Source organism: Rhinolophus hipposideros (assembly GCF_964194185.1).
Source record: "Rhinolophus hipposideros genome assembly, chromosome: 5".
Taxonomy (NCBI): domain Eukaryota; kingdom Metazoa; phylum Chordata; class Mammalia; order Chiroptera; family Rhinolophidae; genus Rhinolophus; species Rhinolophus hipposideros.
The window spans coordinates 80158683-80173103 of NC_138051.1; the positions used below are offsets into that span (position 1 = coordinate 80158683).

The 14421-nt window shown below is 48.1% G+C and overlaps 1 protein-coding gene across 2 annotated transcripts in view; it reads left to right on the top strand.

The window, feature by feature from the left end:
• Nucleotides 1–14421, top strand: part of ESRRB (estrogen related receptor beta) — a 169027-nt gene that overhangs the window by 116213 nt on the left and 38393 nt on the right. For both annotated transcript variants that reach the window (XM_081047974.1, XM_081047973.1), the window contains exon 3: nucleotides 12530–12646. In XM_081047974.1, the coding sequence (XP_080904100.1) occupies nucleotides 12530–12646 (117 nt within the window). The remainder of the gene's footprint in view (nucleotides 1–12529; nucleotides 12647–14421) is intronic.

Genomic DNA, 14421 nt, shown 5'->3' on the forward strand with positions numbered 1-14421 from the left:
CCTAGTAATGCGTGTTAAATGTTTATTACAACTTTGCCCGCCTGATTCTATGCTATAAAAGGGAATTTGCTGTCAGGGGTTGTTGTGACACCCAGAGCAGATGAGCTCAGAGATAGATAAAGAGGGCCTGAATGGCTATAAGCCAAAGGAGATAATCCTCAACCTGATTGAATTTCCTAGCATATCTAAAGAAAAAAATGTACCCATCAAAAGGATTGATCAGCCCTGGAGGCACAGAATGAAAGGCAGACTTTTGTAACAGACAGCACTTCTAGGAGCCAGCCTGATAGGATTAAACATTCGGGTGATCTGATTAGCATCATTCTGAGTATGATCTAGTTCCCCTGGAGGTCTTCTGCTTGGAGTGAACTTGCTGGTTAGGCTGATCAGTTTCTCCGTGTACTTGAATGCGCTGGCATCTCTGGGCTTATACATCAGGTTTCTGAATGTGAGCGATGTGAGTCTGCCGCTGAGACAGGGAGTCACTATCTGCGGCTGAAGTCGGGCTTCCGAATCACAGGGCTGATGCCAGATTCTGGAAGGACTGTGATACGGACCTCACGTGGTGAAAACCTTTGCAGTGTGAACTGAACTCATGAGGGGGCTTTTGGGGGAGCCAACCTGGGGCCTTTTCCAAGCCCTACTCCTTGACCATGTCCCTTATTCTCAGCAATGACCCTGCCTCCTGTTCCATTGAGAAACTAGAAGCTTCAGACGGGAACTCCATCAGCTGGTTGCCACCAGACCTACCCACTCTCTCCCATTGCCTGCGTGCGTATCTTTCATTCATTGATAGCTACCCATTCACTGCTGGAAGATGTCTCCTCCCCCCCAGGCTCACCCCTTCTCAGGCTTTGAATTTATCTCCTCCTTACTTCCCAGAGAACTTCCTACCCATTATCTCAGGTCTTTATATCTTCTTCTCACTCTCTACAGTGTCCTTCTTTCCATCAGCATTTAAATAACCTCTAGTATCTCCAGTTTTCTTTCAAACTTCAGCTACCAGTATCTCCCCTCTTTTTCTCCTCTGTTCTTGACCCACCTTTTGTACCTAACATCTCCTGCCCCTCGCTTCAATTGCCTCTGGAATCGGGATGAATCCCAGTTCCACAGCTCTTGCCCTCAACTTCTCGCTGAGTTCCAACTCTATAACATCTAATGAGCATTGCCACGTGGATGTCCCAGAAGCAACAAGTCCTAAGCATAAGCTATGTCTCTGCCATCAAATGTTTCTCCTTGTATTTCCGGTTCAGTGCCTGTGTCACTCCTCCAGTGTTTAGGCCAGAAATGGGTCTTTGCCTTTACTTTGCTTCCTGCACCCCCCTCCCCGCCCCCACCCCATTCCAACCCAACATCTTCTCTCCGTTCCCCCTGCTTTCGTGCAGGCCACCACTGACTACAATAGTTTCCGAACTGGTCTCCCAGCTGCCAAGCTCACCCCTTCCCAGTCTGCTTGCCAAAGAGACCCTTCCGAACATGCACTGAACATGTCACTCTCCCATTTATTTTTTTTTGAAGATTTTATTGGGGAAAGGGAACAGGACTTTATTGGGGAACAGTGTGTACTTCCAGGACTTTTTTCCAAGTCAAGTTGTTGTCCTTTCAATCTTAGTTGTGGAGGGTGCCATTCAGCTTCAAGTTGTTGTCCTTTCAGTCTTAGTTGTGGAGGGCGCAGCTCAGCTCCAGGTCCAGTTGCCGTTTCTAGTTGCAGGGGGCGCAGCCCACCATCCCTTGTGGGAGTCGAACCAGCAACTTTGTGGTTGAGAGGACGCGCTCCAACCAACTGAGCCATCCGGGAGCTCAGTGGCAGCTCAGCTCAAGGTGCCGTGTTCAATCTTAGTTGCAGGGGGCACTGCCCACCATCTCTTGTGGGACTCGAGGAATTGAACTGGCAACCTTGTGGTTGAGAGCCCACTGGCCCATGTGGGAATCAAACCGGCAGCCTTCAGAGTTAGGAGCACAGAGCTCTAACCGCCTGAGCCACCGGGCCGGCTTCGTCACTCTCCCATTTTGCTTGTGGGCAAAATCAAAGCTCCAGAACACGACTGAGGGTGCCCTTTGGGATTGGTGCATGCCGACCTTGGGGCTTCATCTTGTGCCATTCTCCATTGCACGCTGTAGGTCAGCCTGACTGCTCTATTTTCTAGTCCCCAGAACTTGTCAACCATACTTTCAATTTCTAGAGTTTGCACATCGTCTTCTCTCTGCTCCGCCTCCCAACTGGCAGTCCCTACTTTTGTCCATTAGGTCTCAAGGTAGCTGGCCTGTCCTCCAGGAAGCCTTCTCTAATCCCCTCCTCTCATTTGGCATACGTAGCGCCCTTCCTCGATGCGCCTGTAAATCTCCCAGCACACCAACAACGCAGCACACCATCTCGTGATTGCCATGACTTGTTTGGTTCACCAAGAAGATTGTAAGCTCTTAAGGAACAGCATTACATATACCTTGATTTTTCTCTGAGCCCCACATCCTCCTACAGTACCTGACATGTAGGAAGTTCTCATGTACCTGAATAGAAGGCAATCCCCAAACTGGTCCCCCATTTTCCCAGTGAAGACAAATCTAAGAAGTTTGGCGAATTTGTATATTTAGGGATCTAGATAAAAAAGTCAAATGTCTACTTATAACAACATGTTAATTTGCGTTATATTGCATATTTTAAGTCACATTATGTATTATAAAACAATATATTATTTTTTGAGAAACGTTTTCTGCTCATGTTTTGTGAAGCCAGGTTTATCAAACTTTTCACCTGAATCTTTGCCTTCCCTCGGGCCACTTTTTGAGTCATTTAACACACTATTTCAGGGCTGTCTGATCACTTCCATTTCAGTTACTTGAGATTTTCTGAGCATGTTTGTGATGCTATCCCTAAAAATTTTATTTTGAACCGCAAATACAGTTTCTAGACCATCACAACAGTTTGGTTTTTATTTGTGTTGGTTTACACTTATGATTTCCACAACATACCAGGTACTGTACTGCTTTTGACACTCAACATGTGTAATTGTGAAGTCATTTTTTTGAGGAATAACTACATTTGTGTAAAATTTCTTACGCCCTTCGTTACTGATTCAGTTGGGTGGTTGGCATTAATTGAGATCTTCTCAAACGGTAGTTGTCAATATAAAGTGATTGACTAGCACCTCTAATGCGAGATCTCGTGAAGACTCAACTATTAAGCAACTTCTTTTCCTAGAGGCCAATGTTTAGGGAAAACTCCTGCCGTGCATTAGAGCTTAGGAAGCAGTTGCTAGTTCTTTGCTGATTATTGAGTCCCAATCATTGTGCTGGGAACTGAGGATGGAGAGCTGGCCCCTCCCTTTGTGGGTTTGTCTTCTGGGAGGGGGCGGGGGTGGCAGACAGTAGATATGAAAACAAGGAATGCATAATGACAAACTGAAGGAAGTGCCATGAAGGAGAAAAACCAGAGACCAAAGGTGACTGAGAGAGGGGGTCTAATTTACATGTTAAGAAGGTGACTTTCGAGGTAAGGTGAAGCCCATGAAAGAATCGTGGGACCAGCGTTTCAGGCAGAGGAAACAGCAGGTGTGTTTCAGGACCAGAAGGGAAGCCAGTGTGCCTGGCATGAGCGAATGAGGGCAAAGTGGAAGGAGATGGGGCCGGAGAGACTGGTGAAGCTGTGGAACCATGGTGAGTGCCACACAGGGATTTTCTTCTAGGTGGAATGGAAGCTGTTGATGAATAAGTGAGCACAGGATGAGTGGCCACAAGGGGCTATGCAGAGGGTAAAGCTGCCCTGTACTCCTCCTTAAGTTCCCCGGGCATGTGACCGAATGTGCAGGTCACTGGGAAGCTCCTCGAGCAGCTCCTGGGTCTGTGGCTTACGATGAATAAGAGCAAGTGAGAAAGGCCCTGGCACAGTGCTTTCTCTGTCCAACTGGGGCCCAGATGCAAGCTTGGAAGGAAACTCCCCGAGGAGAGGGGCATGGGGATGATTGACGGATTATCCTGCCTTGGACCACCTCCATGCCTTATGTCCTGGAGAATGAGACTGGCGGACCCCCGGGGACACAAGACAACGGGGTGCAGAGACAAAGCCAGGAATAGGTGAAATTCAGGAGTGGGGTGCTGTCCCAGAACTGCCACCCACCAGCCCATTGACCTTGGACAAGGATTTGGGTCCTCTGGCCTCAGTTTCCTCACCTGTCAGAGTCAATCAAACCCACAAACCATTTGCTGTCTGTAGGGCACTGGGGGTATGAGAAGATGAACAAATCCCAGTTCCTCTTTTCAGAGATACAGCCAGGGTGCAAGGCAGATGAGATACCAACGTCAGACAGGGCAAGGAGGGCTTCCTAGAGGAAGGGCCGTTTAAGCCGGAGTGAAAGGTGATCATGTGTGGCCGAAAGAATGGCAAGAGCAGGGTCCAGAGGAGATGGATGTGCTGTGCTAAGGACAGTGGGGACGCGTGGTATGTGATGAGCTGGCACAGCAGCGCGGGACTGGATGTCAAAGGGCTTGCTAGGCTGCGTCAGGGAAGGGTCTGGAGCAGTGCTTCCGTTTGAGGGCTGCTTCACCCGCTTTAGAATCCCGACTTTACAATGTCTTCGCTGTGTCAACTTGAGCAAGTTACTTAGTTTCTCTGGGCCTTAACGTCCTTGTCCATAAAATGGGACTCATAAATAGTTGCTGCTCCTAGAATGTTATTACAGAAATTAAATGAGACATGCATGTTTAACTTAGTGCCTGGCTTATATGATAACCATGAAATAGTCATTCTCTTTGGCAACGGAAGCCATGGAAGGTTTTTGAGTAGAGAATGAATCAAATCTCCGTTTAGCAAGATAATTCTGGCAGAGGTGGGGAAGATGGTCTCGCCCTGGGGGAGTTGAGGGCCAGGCAAACCAGTTAGAAGGCAAGATCCAGTTAATAGTCCATTTAGAGGCATCCAAACCAGGACGGTGGCAGAAGGATTGAAAGGGGAGGCTAAGCTTGAGAAACTTATGAAAGAGGATTCAGTATAAAAAGAATAGTGACTGATGTGGGACAGACTCTTGGATTTCTAATTTAGGCTTCTAGGGAGATGGTGAGGCCATGGGGTCAGGGGAGAAACCTGGCAAGAAGAATTTTGCTGGTGGAAGGGGGGTGGGCAGGGAGGAAGGGGGTGGGATAATGGAGAAAGTCTGGGGCATGTTGAGCCTGATCAGATCGCAGGAGAGTTGGAAATCTGGGCCTAGAGCCCAAGTGGACTCTGAGTGGGGTTTGGGGTCTAATGAAACCTTCCAGGGCAGGGTTCCCAGACCCACTGTACAGCCTTCCCTTGGGACCTTGTTAAAATGCAGATTTCCAGCCTCACCCCAGACCTGCTGAATCTGACACTCAGGGGTAGGGCCCAGCGATCTGATTTAATATGTCCTCCAGGAGAGCTTGTTTCAGGCAAAGCTCTTTAGAAGAAGAGGGGAGAGGAGTGGGGCTAGGGCAGGAGGAGGGACCCTTGTGAAAGGAAGGGGAGGGAGAACCCTGATGGAGACTGAAAAGTACCATATTCATCAATTCTAAGATGCCCATTTTCCCCATGTTAACATCTCTGCATCGGGCTGTGTGCTAGTTACTGTCTGCTAGGTGACCGCGGTACGTGGGTGCCCTCACCCACGTTACAGCTTGCAGAAAGGGGCCGGTGATCTGGAAGGAACCCCCTGAGACAACAATGGATACTTTTACGAAGCATAGCTCCCTTGTAAGCAGAGAGGACGATTCTGCAGAAAAGCATGAAAACAATGACTTTGATGAAAAATAATTCAGAAGAGTCACATTCAGAAAAGTGTTAGCAATCTCTTTGATTTGTTTTTCTTACACTTTCTCTTTTGTGTATGTACAAGAATGCTATATGATAAAATGTGTATCTCAGTAAGTCTCAAAGAGCTCTTTTAATAAGAAACAAATGAAAATGCAGTGGCAAGGAAGCAGTCCTAGTTTGATTGGCAGCTTTTTCTCCTTTCTTTCTTGGTGGTATGTAAAATAATGGGGCAGTCTTACCATTGAAAGCACCTTGGAATCGATGCAGTAAATAGAGAGGTGGTCAGAGCTGTGGCAAGAGTCCCTGCAGAGAGAAGGGAGATGAAATCTAACAGGGTACGGGTATGAAATAGTGTGAGGGGGTGTCTGTAGGTTCAGGAAGGACCAGGGCTGGGAGGGGACTGCACTGGTGAACTGGGTGGTCGCTGCTGAATTCTAGGATTCTCTGGGTGGGGTTTCTGGTTTCCAGCTCATTTGCTTTGATCAACAGATAGTTTTAGGAGCCAGGCACTCGAGATAAAATAAATAAATAAATAAAGGAAAGACTTGTATCCCCACTAAGCACCCAGTTTAGAAGGGAGGACAACATGGAAAATCCTGATTATGAAGCACAAAGCTAGTTGTTTTAAGTGCCGGGAATGGGGCTGTGGGGTTGTGTGGCTGGGGTGGTTGAGGCCTCTAGGGAAAAACAGGAAGGAACAAGTAAGCCCACCTGGGACAGAAGGGAAGAGGGGTCACCAAGGTCATGTGAAAGCTGAGGCTCCGAAGATGTGACAATTTGCCAGGAGGAGTTTCAGGTAGAGGGAGGGATGAGACAGCTGGGAGGCTCCATGGAGCTTCACACGTGGGGGCCCAGGTGGGGGGAGATCAGGACGGATTAGTAAGAGATGGCCAGATCACAAAGGGCCTGGTAGGCTTTGCTCTGGAGGTTAGATTTCAGCTTTTACCCAATGAGGAGCAGTTGGACAGTTTCTTAAACTTAAACTTTGAAATTAATTTTTACCTTTTATTAAAATAATGTGTGTACAGAGGTTTAAAAGTAAATGGAAGTGTAAATCTTATAATGAAAAATAACCCTAGCCCTACCCCTTCTCTCCCCTTTTCCCATGATCCAGAGGTAGCCATTTTTTTCTAACATTTATCTTCTTTGTTCTTAATATTATTTTATAGCTATAGGTACTGACTTAGCAATTTTGATGTTAGTTTTTGACTTCCTGTAATGGAAGATGAAGGGTTAGCGCCAATTGCACCACCCATCCCAACACACACTCACATTTCTCATCTTCCCATTGTTCACATTTGGTTGTTTCATAATTTTTGGTTAAATCTATTTGCCTACTGCCATTTCCTCCTTGATGTGTCCTTGACTTTCCTCCTGGGCTGGATCCTCTGTTCTCTGGATCCTGCCTCTACCTCTTTTTGGTCCTTCCCTTTTTAGGGGAAGCATCTGCTGGAAAGGCGCAGGAGAGGTAACAGTTGTTGACACCTTGGATGAGTGGAAAGGTCTTTACTCAATCCTTCAACTCATACGTTAGAGTCATACTTTGGCTTGGTATAAAATTCTAGTTGAAAGTAATTTCCCCCCAACAATTTGGACACTGTTGCCGCTTTGTCTTCTAGCTTCTCGTGCTGCTATCAAGAAGTTTGAGTAATTCACTTAGAAAACATACATTGAGGCCTCTCCTTTCCACACGTGGTTCTAGGTGCTGGGAAACAGCAGTGAACAAAGCAGGCAATAAAGAAGGTCAATAAATGAAGTCAACTGATGAGTGCTAAGTAGAAAAAAAGGGAGGGGAGTATGTCCATGAGTGTGTGTGTGTGTGTGTGTGTGTTCACAGAGAGGTTTTTCCCTCATGGTTTGAGATATGGTGGCCAATCTTATTTTGGTCCTTTGTATTTGACTCGTTTTTTTACTCTCTCCCTGAACGTTGTTAGGATCTTTTTTGTTTTTTGTTCCCCATGATTGACATTTTATGATAAAAAATGTGTTGTGTGTTGCAAGTCTTTATATTTTATTATTATTGTATGTTTTTGTTTTGATACGATTGAAGATTGCCATGCAGCTACAAGGAATAATACGGAAGGATCCCATGTACGGAAGTCCCTTTCACCCAGTCTCCCCCGTCTTATATAACCATAGCGCAATATGACAACCAGGAAATTGGCAGATAGACTCCACCCACCTAATTCAGCTTTCACCAGTTGTGCACACGTGTGTGTAGGCGTAGTTCTGTGAGGTTTTATCACTCTGTAGGTTCCTGTGCCCACCACTACAGTCAAGATACAGAACAGTTCCATCACATAGGACTCCTGGCACTACCGTTTTACAACAATACCACCTGCCTCTCTTCCCCCTCCCCAACCTCTGGCATTCACTAGTTTGTTCTCCACCTCTGTAATTTTGTCCAGGTCTTTCTTTCATTCATTCTGCTGGCCTCTCAGAAATATGGAAATTCATATTCTTGAGGTCTTAGAAATGTTCATCCCTCATCCTTCCGTTCCTTTCTCCCTTTGTGATAACTTCCTCTGTACTGTTTTCTCTTTCAAAAATTCCTAATGGTTGGATATGGAGCTTCCAGGATCAATCGTCTAAGTCTCCTGTCATTTCTAGCCTGCTGTCCATCTCTTTGATTTTTGTTCTATTCTAGAGTAGCTCCGTAGGCAATTCTTTTGACATTTTTGTGGCTTTTATATTTTTAATTTGTTATGAGCTTCATTCTATACTTTCTTTGTATTGCATGCTGTTCTTGTTTCATGAATGAAATCTTTTTTTCTCAGGTTAACAGTATACTGATTATTGCTTTTGGTGGCTTATTTCTGCTTCCTGCTTTGTCCTGGTTTCCTTCCACATGATTTCCCCCATTTGGTTTTGTTAGTTTTTCATAATGAAGGCTTTTCATAAATGTATTGGTAATCTTTGGCCATCTTAAATGCAAACAGGGATAAAAAGCATAGAAGGAGCTTTCCCTTCGCTTATCTTTACCTGCTGGTCTTTTCTCTGATGCGGTTTGTTCTTTCAGAGAAGAATCCTACAGATTTCTATCTTCAGATGGAGGGAGGTGTAGAGTGCGCATCTCGCTGCTAGAATGGTGGGAGTGGGCTTGGGGGCTGGGATGGGCAGTCACACTGTTCAATATGCAATATTCAGTCATCCTCTTTTTAACTTTAACTTCCCTTTTGCCCTCAGCTGGGGTTCCTGAGTCCAGACTTCATTTGCCTATGTTCTCCAGAGATTAAGTTGGCTTCTCTTATGCACGTCGCGGGAGGATACTTGGTGGCCACGTGGAGTGTCAGCTAAGCGCTCTTAGATACAGACTATCAGCCAGTTCTCGTTTCCAGTTCCATAACTCCATCTTCTGCCGAGTCTTGAATCTTCGATATCTGAGGCCTTCTAAGGTTCTGAGGGACAAAGGGCTCGTTCTTATTTGGATCCCTCACTTTAATTAACTCCTTTGGTTTCTAGTTGCTCCATTCTTCTGTGACACTTCTTACTCCTATGCTGCCCTTTAGAGGGCTTTTGGGAAGGCCTGCAGACATATGTGTTCAGTGTGCCCTGATAAACTAGGGGTCCACCGAGGGATTTTGCACAGGAAACTTATTCACATCCCCCAGGGGCAGGGTGGAAGGTAGATTTACTTGAAGGGGAAATGGAGATGCAGGAGGCTAGTCCCTCAGGTGAGGCAAGCGATGATGGGTCTCAGAACAAGCCGTGACAGAAGGGAGGAAATATCAGAGAAGTATGATGAAAAGGATCTTAGGAGTAAAAGAGAAGGAAAAATCTAGGATGCCACCTCAGTTTTTGATCTAGGCAGCAGGTGGCTTAGTGGCCCTTTGCTGAGACCAGGAACACAGTGAGAGAAGCAGGTTGGGTGAGGACGGGTTCAGTTTGAGGAAGTGTGAGGAACCCTGGGGATTTCCAGATGGGAATATCCAGTTGGCAGGTGGATACAAGGGTGCGAAGCACAGGCAATGCGTCTGGCGCCCATCCTGGCCAATTCCGTGATAGCTGCTGAAGCCAGTGGCAGGAATGAGGTCATCCAGCTGGTGGGTAAGGAGGAGGGGAGGGAGGAGAGCTGAGGGCAATGGACCACACAGATGAAATGGATAGTCTGCGTCCTCCAGGAGTGAGATAAATAAGGGAGTGGAACCACACCTGCAACTTAAAATGGCGGCCATTCAGACTCTGATGTTAGCCAGCGGCCTCTGGGTCCCCGGGAGCCATTTCTCTAAGCTCAGCAGCTCTCATCCCCGAGTCCCCAGAGAAGACTCCCAGTCCTTGCAACTGTTCAAAGACAGCTGATGGGGATGCCCTTGGGTTTTCTCCTGGGGCACAGGATCAAAAAGAGTTGGTGATGGGGATTTCCCCTCTGTCTCAAGGTTACACTGAAATCCATGTCAAGGCCTGGGCATTCCTGCCTCCCTCCCACGGGTACACAGGGAATCAACTCTGAGGCCTAGTTATGGAAGGCCCATTTTAATGTTCTTAAGTGGAGTGTCAGAATGAGTGACGAGCTTCAGGTCTGACACCTAGAAAAGACTTACCCAGGAGTCTTCCAGCTGCATCTCCCCTGGCAGCTCTGCCCGGATGTAAAAATAAGCACAGTAACCTTGATTGCATTCTTGCCAGTGCATCTGTCACCGAATGCACAAACTTTATGAGATGGGAACATACTGTGCCCATTAAACAGATGAGGAAACTGGGGCCCAGAGAAGTTAGGTGACTTGCCTGAAGTGGAGTCTGCATATATCTATCTATACTGGGCACTTCCAGGTTAGAGCCCTGAATTTACGCTTAGCCATCCATTGACCATGTCCCCCTCCTATGAGAACCCACCCTCAAACCCGCTACACCTCAGCTGGTGCTGGTGCTGGTGGTGGTGGTGGTGTGTATGTGTGTGTGTGTGTGTGACAGATTCCTCTCCCTGTTCCTGAGCTCTAGACTGTCCTTAAGAGACCACAGGAATTCTGATGAATTAATCTCATCACTTTATCAAGGAGGCACTTACAGAAATTACAAGGCCACCAGCCTGGCTTTGCTGGCAGCCAGCCCCTGGGGCCATAAAACAAATTGAAAGGCACAAAAATAAATAAATAACATTAGAAAACTCTCTCTTTCTTCCCCCAACCCCCACCCCCCTGCATGCACGTGCGCGCGCGCACACACACACAAGGTCAAGCTCATGGCTTGAGCTGTTACTGCTCAGTTCTCTTGTCCTGATGAAGCCCCAGTGCCCAACTAGCAGACACTTATTGACCCCCTGCTGGAACAACAACCCTGACAAACCTGGGACCCATCTTCAAGGGATGACAGGCTAGCCGTGCTGAGCCCAGAGCACGTGACAAGTTAGTAGTGTGCAGATGGCAGCACGAGTTACCATGCTGGCAAATGCAGGGCCACGGCGGGCCCTGTGAGCTCACTGCAGTGGTTCAGAGCGGAGATGGGAGCCAGACCACCTGGGCTCAAGTTCTTGCCCTGCCTCATCCTGGACTCTGCTCACCTTTCTCATATGTACAGTGGAGAGGAAGATGTTTACCTCCAGGGTTGTTGGGAAAATGAAAGCTTCAATATATGAAAAGCAGAACTAAAGCTGCTTCATAATAAGCACTGGTCGGTGTCAGCACTCAGTGTGCATTGAGCACCTACTATGTGCCTGGCTCTTGAACTACAGAGAGGAGCTGGCCTAGGAGGAAACAGATATCTGCAACACAGGCGATGGGGAAGGGAAGGAACGCCCACCTAAGGGGACCTGGAGATGCAGGCAGGCCAGGCGAAGAGGTACAGGGAGCAGAGTGGGCTTGCTCTAAGCAGCTGGAGCAAAGGCCTGGAAGCCTAGATCATGGGGGTCCAGGAACTGATAATTATGCAGAACAACAGGGATGTTGAGGCTGGAAACGGAGGGGCGGGCAGGAGTGGGGCAGGAGGCAGGTTCTATAGAGCCTTCTAAGCCAGCGCAGACCTGGGTGAATTAGTTTGTGTGTGAGTTCCTCCTTTCTGTTTATCTTTTTCATTTTACCATGCTTATGTGAATATTGAAATTCTTTCCCAAGAAGCCACATAAGCCAGTGCGATCCAAGAAATGGTTAGGGTTAGTTAATAGAGGCGCACAGAATCTTTATCTCTTCCCTTCCTGTCCCCTCCAATTCTTCAGTAGAGAGGTTGACAGGAAATGGGATGGAAAAATGTGCAGACTGCTTGGACTTCAGAGAAAGAGAGAAAGGGGGAGAGACATCTCTGAGGAACCTTGGGTAAATCAACCTCTGAGCCTCAATTTCCTCACCAGGACAAAATGGGGAGGAGAGTACTCACTGAGTACTCACTGACCCATTGTGGGTACTCACTATACAACTAGGCATCTTGTCACTGGGTCTCAATGCTTGCGTTACTTCGAAGCACTTTGTCAGCGGTGGAGCCTGGTCCATGCTTGTTCTCAGAACATCCCAGAGTAAATGGTTTCCATATGCCATATGGGGAGACTGAGGTACACTGAAGCCGGAGGACAGCCCCTCAGTGAGTTTTGGTGTTCCAGCCCACTGGGTGACTATTCTTCAAAGCTGTGGCTGCCTGGCCCACCGAGACCTCCAGAACTGAGATGTCTGTATTTAAAAGAGTTGGAAACATTTGGACAAGTACCTTGGAGCACCTACTTTGAGAATCACTGCCCTATGGGAACCTTGGGGGTGGCCAGTGAATCCCCATCCAGCCTTTGGATTGTGCGTTTGTGTGGGGCCCTGCACAGCACTTGGCAACGCTGTCTGTGTCTGGTTACAGGGAACATTGAGTACAGCTGCCCGGCCACCAACGAGTGTGAGATCACGAAACGGAGACGCAAGTCCTGCCAGGCCTGCCGCTTCATGAAATGCCTCAAAGTGGGGATGCTGAAGGAAGGTAAGAGGCCCTGCCACCCACGCCGCGGCTTCGTCCAGGCGTGGGTCCCGGAGGAGGCCCTTCTCACGGGGAGACTCAGACCCCGGGCAGAATACAGACCAGAGCGTATGCACGTGGTTGCATGGGGTCCACAGACCCCAGACGTCCCTCCATGCACCCCAGATGAGGGCCCTTCCCCCTGGGGTGTCCATCTTTCCTCTCTCGCATACCCTAAAAGCAGGTTGGCAGGAGACCAGGAGTGTCAGGAAGGCAGGAGTTGGAAGTTCTCCATTACGGACCCCACGTGAGCCCTAGAAAGCTGGCTTTGCACTCTGCGAAGGCCCTCCTTTGGAGGCAAACCCCCTCCACCCTGGGAGGGGCAGGCTTAAGATGCTCTTTTACCTCTCAGGAGCCCATGGAGTCTGGGGGTGCAAATATCGAAGACAGGCCCCGATGACACGTAATGCACTCTTTACCTGCGAGGGCCAGCGTCTGCTTCCCGGCAGGTGGACAGGACACCACTGTCACCTTGAGGATGTTTACCCCCTTCCCTGTTCCCCGCCTCCCCATCCTCTCACTTCATTTTCCTTTCTCTTCCCTTTGCCTTTCTCTCTCCTCTAGAGCTGCGCCGTCCAACATGGCAGCACGAGCCACAGGTTCTGAGTGTAAAAAACACGCCAGATTTGGAAGACTTACTAGGATGCTAAAAAGGAGTATAAAATAGTAATAGTAATAATTTTTAAAAAATGATTGCATGTTGAGATAATACTATTCCGGATGTATTGGGTTAAACATATTATGACATACCTCATGCTTCTTTTACCTTCTTTAGTGTGGCTGCTAGGAAATTGAACATGGCATGTGGTTCTCAGTAGCTGAGCAGCACAGTTCTGGATCTCCCTCCTCATCCCCTTCCCTGTTGACCCGCTCAGGGTGATGAGCGTCATGAATACCATTTGGGGGGATGGGTATTGTGCGTGTGTTCCTTCCCTTCTCCAACTTTCAAGGGGAGCCGGTGGAAATTCTTACAGGGCAGCTTTTGTGATTCTGGGACTTGGGATCCTTCCAGAAGTGGGAGGAGGCGGGAAGAGAGGTGTGTGCTGGTGATGGGATCTTGGGAGGGGCTGGGAGAGAAAAGGAAGTGGTAGGACTGGAATGCAGTCCCTCTCTGGGAGGGGATTTCTGGAAGCCCAGCCCAGCCTTAAAGAGCCCGGGGCAGGGGCGGGGGGAACCCTTCCCATCCTCCTCTCCTGGCACCCTCTGGGGAAGAGGACCCAAATTTAAGATGCCTTGTCAGTAGGTGACTTGGACCTTCTTGTGTCCTGGAAATTGGAGGCTTCCTCCCTCCATTTTCCATTCCAGACCCCCTCTCTTCACCTCAGCTCAGCCCAGTGTCTACAGCTGTAAAACAGAAGCTCTTCAAGCAGTTCCTCAACTACCCCAGTGTCTACATAGCACCTGGGCCTTTCACTGCGTTTCTCATTAGTCACTTCTTTTAATCCTTTTGAGATGGAGAAGGCCAGCCGGCTGCTTTCTTGGAGGATCAAACGAAGAAACAGCCTTCTTTCTAGATTAAAAATGGGCTGTCTTGGACCTGCTGAAAGACTATGTGTTGGTTTGTTTTGACTCTCCACAATTTTGGTCTTACCCCTGTGTAGGGCGTGACCCAGGCTAGTGTCTGAACTGGGGCTGCTGGCTCCCACCCCAGGCTCTTTCTGCTCCTTGGGTTCACAGATGAGGAAACTGAGGCACACAGGCCCTCATTAGCATGCTTCAGTGCTGGTCTCTTGACTTTT